The 9994-nt window shown below is 56.9% G+C and overlaps 5 protein-coding genes across 6 annotated transcripts; 2 read left to right on the top strand and 3 right to left on the bottom strand.

Annotated features, from left to right (window-relative positions):
• Positions 1 to 644: 644 nt before the first annotated feature.
• IUM83_14822 (Gcn5-related n-acetyltransferase) lies at positions 645 to 1909 on the top strand (the record flags this gene model as incomplete). The annotated part of the gene is made up of 3 exons (XM_067939594.1): positions 645 to 772; positions 1078 to 1090; positions 1157 to 1909. The coding sequence occupies 3 exons, from the start codon at positions 645 to 647 to the stop codon at positions 1907 to 1909; spliced, it is 894 nt and encodes a 297-aa protein (XP_067787929.1).
• Positions 1910 to 2159: 250 nt separating this feature from the next.
• IUM83_14823 (Alpha-L-arabinofuranosidase B) lies at positions 2160 to 3164 on the bottom strand (the record flags this gene model as incomplete). Its single annotated transcript, XM_067939595.1, has 1 exon — positions 2160 to 3164. One exon carries the CDS (start codon positions 3162 to 3164, stop codon positions 2160 to 2162), a length of 1005 nt encoding a protein of 334 aa, XP_067788018.1.
• A 1306-nt stretch (positions 3165 to 4470) lies between these two features.
• Positions 4471 to 5199, top strand: IUM83_14824 (Gcn5-related n-acetyltransferase; the record flags this gene model as incomplete). The annotated part of the gene is made up of 1 exon (XM_067939596.1): positions 4471 to 5199. The coding sequence occupies one exon, from the start codon at positions 4471 to 4473 to the stop codon at positions 5197 to 5199; it is 729 nt and encodes a 242-aa protein (XP_067788019.1).
• A 175-nt stretch (positions 5200 to 5374) lies between these two features.
• IUM83_14825 (Ferric reductase) lies at positions 5375 to 7096 on the bottom strand (the record flags this gene model as incomplete). Of its 2 annotated transcripts, XM_067939598.1 has the most annotated exons (2): positions 5375 to 5744; positions 6117 to 7096. In XM_067939598.1, the coding sequence occupies 2 exons, from the start codon at positions 7094 to 7096 to the stop codon at positions 5375 to 5377; spliced, it is 1350 nt and encodes a 449-aa protein (XP_067787931.1). The 2 variants fall into 2 exon arrangements, with proteins under 2 accessions (XP_067787931.1, XP_067787930.1); XM_067939597.1 differs by having other exon boundaries at positions 5375 to 7096.
• Positions 7097 to 7605: 509 nt separating this feature from the next.
• IUM83_14826 (putative ferric reductase) lies at positions 7606 to 9438 on the bottom strand (the record flags this gene model as incomplete). Its single annotated transcript, XM_067939599.1, has 1 exon — positions 7606 to 9438. One exon carries the CDS (start codon positions 9436 to 9438, stop codon positions 7606 to 7608), a length of 1833 nt encoding a protein of 610 aa, XP_067787927.1.
• Between the last annotated feature and the right edge of the window lie 556 nt (positions 9439 to 9994).

Here is a 9994-nt window from a genome sequence, read left to right on the forward strand (position 1 = left end):
TCAGTGCTTCAAGCTCTTCCCTCTATAATTGCAGAACATTAGGCTTTGGAGGTTATAGGATGACACCCGTTCCTTATTCACGTGCTCGCCCTCGCCCTCAAGTACTGTAGGTAGACTCACCCCACTCAAGTTCCGAGATGAGTATAGTCAACGAGTTTGGTCAGCTTGTCGAGTGTGCACTGCAAAACTGGACCCTCCGCCGTTCCCACCACAGAACGATAACAGGACGCTGCTGCAACCTCGATCTCCATGCAAAGTCCTTCTGAGCTGCCCAGGCGGAGAGCCCCAACAGCGCTCGCTGGACACACAACAAACGGACCTTCTGCAGGCTATGACGACTTCTACAAGTGGTGCCGCAACGGAAGAGACCCAATACCCCCAGATCTACGTCGGTGTGGTGGGTGGGGAAGCTGTAGGGATGCTGGCGTACATGCACATCGATCCAAGTCATGGCGTTGTCGAGGTCGGGCGTGTTTACTTTTCTCGCCAATTGATGAAGGCACGGAAGCCATGTTTCTACTGGTCACGAACGCATTCAAACCGGGTACCGGAGGTTTGAATGGAAGTGCGATAGCTGCAATCTGGCGTCGAGTGCTGCTGCGACTCGCCTCGGCTTCACGTACGAGGGAAATCTCCGGAAAGCCATGATCTACAAGGATCGCGGCTGCGATGAGCTCTGGTTCTTGATCATCGATGGAAAGTCTCCATTGGAGACTAGAATTTCGATCTCAAGAAAGGTTTCGAGCGTTGGCTGGAGCCGAGTAACTTCGATGTGCGTGGTGAGCAAAAGCTGAAGCTGTCGAAGCTCACGGCTCCATTTGTAGGTTCTAGACCGTAAATACAGGCGATGACTTCGATTCGCACGTAGGGACTGGTCAACGAAGGCTGCTTGGGCGTCTGTGTGGTCATTGCTCGCCAAATCTAAAGGTCTTGGTGGTGTGATTTGCTGCACAGTACCTCGCACAAGAAAGTTCTGACGGTCTGTGTTCGAAGCAGCAAGGATATCGAAATGTCGGGACTCGAACGTTGAATCATCGTCGGTGGTCGCCATTCTACGTTTTTTGCTGTACCACGCAGACGATCAACTCCAGTACGTTTCGCGCTCCCTCGATACCGATTGTCTATTTGTGCTGACCTTCACCACGATACTGTGCAGATGCCAGAGCTACAAGCGAATCCCAAGGGCAACTCGCCTGCTGTCAATGAATTCGACCAACCGGTTGGGTTTGCAATGCAAGACTGGACTCCTCCACCATTTCCACCCCACTCGACTTTGGTAGGACGCTACTGCCAACTCGAACCATTGAGTGCAGCCCGCCACGCTCGAGACTTCTGGGACGCCCAGTCAGACGACCCGAAAGGCGCGAACTGGACGTACATGCTGAATGGACCCTTCTCGAGCTTCAAAGAGTTCGAGGAGTACTGCTTGGGCACCGAGAAATCTCGCGAGCCGCAGATCTACGCCATCGTCGTGGATGAACACGCCGTCGGGATGATCGCGTACATGCGTATCGACCCGAGTCACGGTGTGATGGAGGTCGGACGCATCTACTATACGTCACGGCTGCAACGGACTTGTGCAGCAGCCGAAGCCATGTATCTTCTCGCTGCGAACGCCTTCAGGCTCGGATATCGACGTTACGAGTGGAAATGCGACAGCTGCAACCTTCCCTCACGCAGTGCTGCTACCCGGTTCGGGTTCACGTACGAAGGGCTGTTCCGCCAAGCGGTTGTGTACAAAGGCCGCAACCGTGACACGACGTGGTTCTCCATCATAGATGGCGACTGGAATGGCGGTCTGAAGCAGGCGTACGAGCGCTGGCTGGAGCCGAGCAACTTTGATGAGAGCGGCCAGCAGAAGTTGAAGTTGTCCGAGCTGACAGCTCCGTTCGTGCATGCCGCGTCCTAGGCGTGCTACAAAGCTACACAAGTTATTGCTGGCAGCAGCTGCATGTGACCATTTCTACCAGACTTTGCACTTATTTCAATGTTTTCATGACAACCAAACACAGTCTACTGCATACGATGCGCCCAACCTTGGCAAGCGAACACTATTTCTCAACCACCGTGCTCTAATGTTCAATCTTCTTGTACTTTCACGCTCGAAAGGCGTTCTAGGTTGTTGAACATGAGGGACATGAATTCTTTGTGTCCGCTCCTCAAGCGGAAGAACCACTGCCGTACCCAGCAGCCACAATGTTCGCCTGGACCTTTTCGTCAACAGCGTCGCTGGGATTGCCACTCACCATGACGCCCTCGTAGAAGCTGCCGATGGCGGCGTTGCTGTTGTCACCACCGATGCCGAGAATGATAGCGCCTTGCTTTTGCATCACCTCGTAGCCACTCGGACGTGCGCCGTCGTACGTGGTCTGGAGCTTCCCCGACTGCGCATTGCCTTGCTTCAGCGCGAAGGTGCCACCCGAACGGCCCTTGAGCATCGCAGTCACGTACTGGAATTGAACTGATGGGGTGTTCGAACATTGGCCATTCGAGGCACAGCCGAACAGGCCGTTCTCGAGATCCGCCATCACCCATGGACCAGCGCCTTCGCCGTAGCTCCAGTCGTGGCTGTTACCGAAGTACAGCGCCTCCATCGTGGCAGCACCGTCGTCGTTGTTGTCGATCTCGGCGTTGCCGTAGTCGAAACAGCACCCGTCGTTGAAGTGCGTGCCGTTCGTCACCATGTAGATGGCTTCCGCTTCATCCCCCGTCGCGATGCCGTTGGTCTTGTCGTTACGGTAGCCATTGCCAACATCGATCCACACGGCGTAAGCCTTTTGGCCGTTGATGGTAAGCGGTAAACTGTTAGCGTTGGCCGGGTCATCTGGCGTCGGCTTGTTTCCTCCTGCAGGGGCCGAAGTCAAGTGGTTCTCTTTGCCAGACTGGTCGTAGATGATCGAGATGACGCACGTGGTGCCCTCGCAGAACTTGTCTTGCGAAGCTGCGTCGGCAATACCGCCGGCCTTCAACGGCTTGATATCGAGCGTCTTCGAGTCCGAGGCGCGCGTGAGTTGGTACATGGGGCCCGTGAACTCGTCCAGAAGTGCTCGGACCGTACTGTGTGCAGCAACACAAGGCGTGTTGCCTGCCTTGTAGATATCGCACGGACCAGCGTTGGTGGTTCCGAGAAAGACAGCGAAGAGGAGCGGAATACCGCGAAGCATCGTGTTGAAAGACTGCGAGTTGAAGTGATGTAACACGGTGGCGACGAATCGAAGAATGAACTAGGTAGAACTACTAGCTTGACTGGCGGCGCAATACCTGCCTCGCAGAGGATATCTGTATTCGGATATGAGCAGCGCTCATTTTCCTTTCCTTCATTTTTTTCTGCATCAACATTATTGCAGCTGTACCGGCTCAACGGCAACTTGGCTTCCATCCATTGACAAATCTAGAGAATGGACCTGGCAGGAAGCACCATACGTAGACGCCATACGATGTCGAAGATAGCAGCCGCAAAGTATTTTGGCGCGTACAATACGGTGGATGCATTCTCAGTGTTGCCTGGAAGGACTTGTGCTCAATTAACGCCTGATATTTTCTTCAAGTCGTTATGGGGGATCGGCCACACTGTGGCCCAACGGTTAACTTGATTAGCAGCGCCTCGCTGCCAGGGAGTGGCGTGGAGGGTTAAATGCTTTCTGGCGAGGCGACGAATCGAGGAATGAGCCTCTTCGTCGCCCAGCGCCCATCTTACTTCGGGGAGTCTCACTCCTACAGCTGTGCTACGACTTCAGAGGTGGGGAAACTTCCCACGCCATGTAGAAACCCTATTTTCATGTGCACCCGCATCCCCGTGCCTTCGTCATCAACAGGGTTATCGGCGATAACAAGATAAGTCATCGCATAGTGTATCGGTTGGCGGCAGCTCCATCTACCGCAGGTAGGTTTTAATAACAGTAGTTACACCTTCGATGCACAACGATACGAATCTTTCTGGTGTCCAGGTATCGTGGCGGATGCCTTGACCACTACAATCCATGTATGTATGTATCGCTAACGTTCCATTAATCGCTGTGGTTGGTTCTCCTAAATCAATTTAGGGTAAAAGGTAAAAAAAAATGAGCGATGCACCTTCGACGGCCGTCGAGTGTCTCTCAAGCGGCTATCGCAACATTACATGTGATCAACCGCCGTGCACTCATCGAAACGCACTACGAATTCCCCTTCATGTTTGTAGAGTTTCAACAGTCTTCTTTCTGACACCAATTGTTGGGGCGATCTGTGTGGTAGCTGGTGCGTCAGCCACAAGCATGTTCCAGACACACTGAATGAAGGTCTAATGACGCTTGAAGCAATGATAAGATGCCGCAGGACATTCTATGTTGCGTCTCCAACGCTTAAAGTGACCTCACTCTTCATAATTCCCGGCACCGCTCACAAGACGGCACAAAGATCTTTTCGGGTCTTCAGTGAGTTCCATCGATATTGTATCGTTGCTTATTCTTCCACAAGCTTCGCTTCATACAGATGACCAACACGACTACGACCAACGAATTCGGTCAGCCGGTCGGGTTCGCGATGGAGAACTGGAGTCCTCCTCCATTCCCACCGCACGTGACGCTACAGGGAACGTACTGCCGCCTTGATCCGCTCAAAGCGTCTCTTCATGCTAAAGATCTCTGGGAAGCCCTGTCAGAGGACCCCAGCGGGGCTCGTTGGACGTACATGCCCTACGGACCGTTTGTTACGTTCGACGAGTTCGAGAAGTGGATTCTGGATGGCGAACTAGGCAATGACCCGCAGTTCTACGCCATTATAGTGGACGAGCGCGCAGTAGGCTTCACTTCGTACCTGCGCATCGTGCCGAGTCACGGCGTCGTTGAAGTCGGTCATATCTTCTACTCGCCTCGATTGGCGAAGACCCGTGCGGCCACCGAAGCCATGTATCTGCTCGCGGTCAACGCCTTTCGACTCGGCTACCGGCGCTACGAGTGGAAGTGCGACAGCTGCAACATGCCGTCGCGCAATGCAGCCGCTCGCCTTGGGTTCACGTACGAGGGCAAGTTCCGCCAACTGATCGTGTACAAGGGGCGCAACCGCGACACTTCGTGGTTCTCGATCATCGACGAAGACTGGCACGGCGGTCTGAAGGGTGCGTTCGAGCGCTGGCTGGCAGCAAGCAACTTTGACGACGATGGTCAGCAGACGCTGAAGCTGTCGGAGCTCACGGCTCCGTTTGTTCATGCCACGTCATGAATTTGTGGGTCGGAGCCCTTGCAAGCACATCGCGATACTTGACCCCCGGGAAGGATCTTAACTTTTTCACGAGGCTTCTGTGGAGTTTACTCCACGAGTCTTGGGAATGGAAAATAATTAGATGCTCGAATACTAGTTTGGTGCGATGGAGTTCCTATTATACGCGTGTCAAAACTTAAAACTCAAACAGTTCGGTGTGCACGTCGAACTGCACCTTCATCTCCTGAGAAATCGCCATACTGGTAGTGAGCACAGCTTGGACCATGGGCATTGGACCGCACGCGAGGACCGCAACGCGATCTTTGCCATCCTGCTTCGCTTGGCCTCCTAAAGAGCGTAGAATCGCGGCTATGTCTGGTCGAGATCCGTAACGGATGCAATGTCCGAGCTGCTGTTCCACAGGATTTTCCGCGTCCCTCTCCACGTCCGTAAGATATAACTCGCTGGCGAACGTGTTGTCATCTTCACTGCGCACAATTTCGTGAGGAAAGTAGCCCGCAGAAGCAGCACCCTCGTCGCCATTCGGCGCGTTATCCAGCAGTGCGCTGACGGCGTCGTGGTTTGGCATAGCCCACACGAAATTAACGCGCTTGATCTCTGATCGGCCGAGCGTGTATCGCTCGTAGTGGAGCCAATTGAGAATGGAACGCATCGGAGTGACACCGATGCCACCAGCGACGAGCGCAAAGTGAGAGTACGCCTCGGAACTGTCGATGTCAATCGACACATGGCCATAGGGTCCATCCACCAGGATGTCAAAAGGAGCTTCCGCCGATCCATCGCTCTTCGAAGCCGCCTCCAACACCTTGGCAGTCCAGTCACCCGACGACTTGATGTAGAAGGCAACAATGTCTTCATGCGGCGACGACGAGATCGTAAACGGGTGCCATTCCAGACTGGAAATGCTCGGGATGCACAGGAACGCAAACTGGCCGGCCTCGAACTCAAACACTTCGCCCGTATCTTTGCGCACGCGGGGAAAGCTGACACGCGTGATATTTCCTGGCAGCGCTTTCACGGAGAGCTGGTCGCGGGCGATGACGCCCATGCCGTTGCTGGCGTTGAGCACGTTGCGGTTCGAGTCCGCATTGGCATTGTCGGCGTCCTTCTTCTTGAGCAGCGCGCCCTGTTTGTAGATCCGCGTGCGGTAGACCATCCTGAACAGCAGATCGATGATCCAGGGCACAATCCCCACCAACGCCAGCGCAGCTCCATGGGCCATGCCGACGATAAACACGACCAGTAGCAGCACCCAGTGCACCCTCAAGAACAGCTCGAAGAACCTGCGGCGGATGAAGTTGAGCGACATGGCGAACATGAGCACCATGCCCACGAACATGATGGTGCCCGAGGTCACCTTGCTGCCTTTACCCTGTTCATCTCCATGATGGTGCGCCAGCAGGTAGCTGAGACCGTGAAGTGCCGAAAGCACGATGGTGGTGTAGGCGAAGAGCTTGTGGTAGAAGAGCGCCCGCTCGAAGGAGATGCCCGTGAGCTCCAGCAGCAGCACGTTGTTCCTGATGGCGAAGAAGAACACGAGCAGCAGCCCCAGCGTGGCGATGGTGCCCGATCCTCCGACTGATCTGGAGCCAGCCAGGATGGCGTTGACCACCACGAGGATGGCGACGACCGGCAGCGTGAGGACCAGGTCGCCCCTTTTGACGTCGAAGCTGGCGGTGAGGCCTGGCACGGGCACGGAGAACACGCGGCGCGAGAGCGACCAGCGCGTCACCATCCACGAGCGCAGCACCGTCTGCAGGCGGCCAGGCAGGCACGAACAGCGCTCGCGTGGCTGCCATGACTCGTAGGGCGACGAGGACACGGGCGTGGCCAGCGGGATGGGCGCCGTCGGCGTCGAGACCTCCGTGAAATTGCTGGCCTTGGGCGACGCGTCCATCGGATTGAATCGAATTGGATTCGAGTCACGCGCGACTTGAGCAGTAGCTGGTCAATTCGAGAATGAGTGCAGTTTGGCAGCCAGCGGTGGACAGGTGAGCTAGGTTGGCGACATAGGCGTCTGCATAGTGGTGGCCAGTGTAAACCGCGTGCGTGAGACAGGGCTGCCGTAATCGCGACGGTCATTCTGAAGATGCTTCAGCATTTTCATTATCGCAGGTGTTCAACGATTCAGAGACAGTTCATTCCCATATTGCATCGTAGTAATGAAGGCCGTCAACATTATTTGTTTATGTATACAAAAGCATTATGTTTGGAGGGGATGACCATTTCAGAAGATCGAGCAAGCAAGCGACTGTACCCATCCCTTTCTCACGAAAGGTTGCACTCCGCCGGATGACGACCATGTGCAGGCTGTTGCACTCCGCTGGCATCATAGTTACTTATCGCTCCCTATGTTCTGTCAGGCGCTACCCTTTACTGCTATATAAACTTGATCCTCCTGTGTATTTAGAACTCGAACAGCTCGCTGTGCACGTCAAAGCGCACCTTCATGTCCCTGCCGAGCGCCATGCTGATGGCGATCACCTGGTGCACCATGGCCGACGGCCCGCAGACCAGCACGGCCACGCGGTGCTTGCCGCTCTGTGTGGCCTGCTCGCCGAGGCTGCGCAGCGTGGCCGCGATGTCCGGGCGGCAGTTAAAACGCAAGCAGCTCTCGAGCTGCTGGTCCACCCAGGCACCCTCCAGGTCGCGCTCGCCGCGCGTGAGGTAGATCTCGCTGGAGAACACGCCGCCCTGGCTCACTTGGGTCGCCATGAGGTCGTGCGGGAAGTAGGAGCTCGAAGCGGGCTTGTGACTGTGGTCACCACCGCCTACCATGGCCTCGATGGTGTCGCGGTCGCGCACCGACCAGACGAACTGCACGCGCTCGATGCCCGCCCGGCCTTCAGTGGTCACCTCGTGGTGCAGCCAGTTGACGATCGACCGCATGGGCGTCACGCCGATGCCGCCCGAGATCAGCGCGAAGTGCGAGTAGGTGCTCGCGCTCTCGATGTCGATGGACACGTTGCCGTACGGACCGTCCACCAGCACGTCGAACGGGGAGGCGTTGGCTCCACCACGAGAGGATCCGTCGATCTCAGCAGAGAAGACCGTAGACTGCAGCTTCTTGGTCCAGTCACCGAGCGCCTTGATGTGGAACGTGACCATGGGCTCATGTGGCGATGACGAGATCGTGAACGGGTGCCACTGCAGACTCGAGATGGCTGGGATGCACAGGAAGGCGAACTGCCCGGCCTCGTACTTGAACTCCTCGCCCGTGTCCTTGCGGACGCGTGGGAACTTGATCTCGACAACGTCGCCGGGCAGTGCCGAGGCCGAGAGCTGGTCACGCGCGATAACGCCCAGGCGCTTGCCCGTGACGACGTTCGCAGGTAAATCCGTCGAGGTGTGAGCGGCAGCCTTCTTCCCGCTGAGAAGGGAGCCCTTGGCGTAGATCCTCGGGCGGTAGGCCAGGCGAAACAGCATGTCGATGAGCCACGGCACGACGCCAACGAGCGCCAGGCCGGCCCCATGGATAACCGCGAACACGATGACCACGATGAAGAGCATCCAGTGCACGCGCACGAAGAACTCGAAGAACCTGCGGCGGATCGGGCCCAGCGAGAAGAGGAAGAGCACCACCATGGCGCCGAAGGCCACGATGCCGGAGAAGGCTCTGCTGCTCTGGTCCTGTTCCTCGTTGTTGTTACGCGCCAGCACGTAGGCCAGGCCGTGCAGCCCCGTCAACGTGAGCGTGACGACGGCCGCGACCTTGTGGTACAGCAGAGCGCGCTCGAACGAGATGCCCGTGAGCGTCAGCAGCACCGAGTTGTTGCGAACGGCGAAGGCGAAGACCATCAGCATGGCGATGGTCGGAGCCGTGCCCGTGCCCGCGACGTCGCGGTTTTTGGCTCCGATCGCCGTGACAGCGATGAGCACGAGGCTCAGCGGCAGCGTGAGGATCAGGTCCCCCAGCTTCACGTCCAAGTGGGCCGTCAGTAGCGGCAGCGGCACAGCGAAGACGCTGCGCGAGAGCCGCCAACGGATCACCAGCCAGGAGCGCAGCAGGCTCCCGATCGGCGTCGGTAGCGCCGCGTAGTTGGTCGAAGACGACTGAGCTCGCGGCGTGGGCGCCTGGAGCTCGTAGCCGGCGGCGGGTACCGGCGATAAGCCCTCGTACCCTTGCACGTCGTCGGACGAGCTGCGTCCATGGGAAGACGACAGGATGGGGAGACTCGGCTGCGCCTCAAGCGGTTGGGTCTCCAGCACTGGGACGTTGTGGGACGAGATCGGGCCCATGGCTGGCAGGAGCGGCCTGTCGACTGCGAGGTGAGTTAGGGAGTGAGCGCGCGATGGCGGAGCATGTCGCGTGGTCGAACTGTTTGAAGCTCGTCATTCTGGTGGTGCGGCCGCCAGTCCGAAAAAATCGCCGTTGGACACGAGCTGAGACCGGGCTCTGTTGCTGCCTGGCCGCTGAGCCGTCCTGGACAGCCTCCAGGAGAATCATGCTGGCGCCTGACGAGCAGGCGGCGGGCATGAAGCTTATCCGCAGGGCGCAAGCAGGCAGGTAATCGAGCCTGGATTACCAGGTGCCGCAACCGGGACCCATGGCTTTGTTGACGGCAAATCGACATGAGCCGGGCTCGCACGCGAACGGTAATAATGTGGTCGTGTACGTCAGCGTAGGAGGGTTCCTGTATGTTGCAGCCTTGCCGGCTCTGTAGAGGTCGTGGTCGCCACCGTCGAGCTTTCGACTCGAACGACATGACCACGATGAGCAGAGCTGTATCTCCTTAGCAAGCGTCAATTAGTTTTGGACAGCGTCGATTGGGCGGTTTCAACGCAAAGACAAGAT

Source organism: Phytophthora cinnamomi (assembly GCF_018691715.1).
Source record: "Phytophthora cinnamomi strain GKB4 chromosome Unknown Contig56, whole genome shotgun sequence".
Classification (NCBI taxonomy): domain Eukaryota; phylum Oomycota; class Peronosporomycetes; order Peronosporales; family Peronosporaceae; genus Phytophthora; species Phytophthora cinnamomi.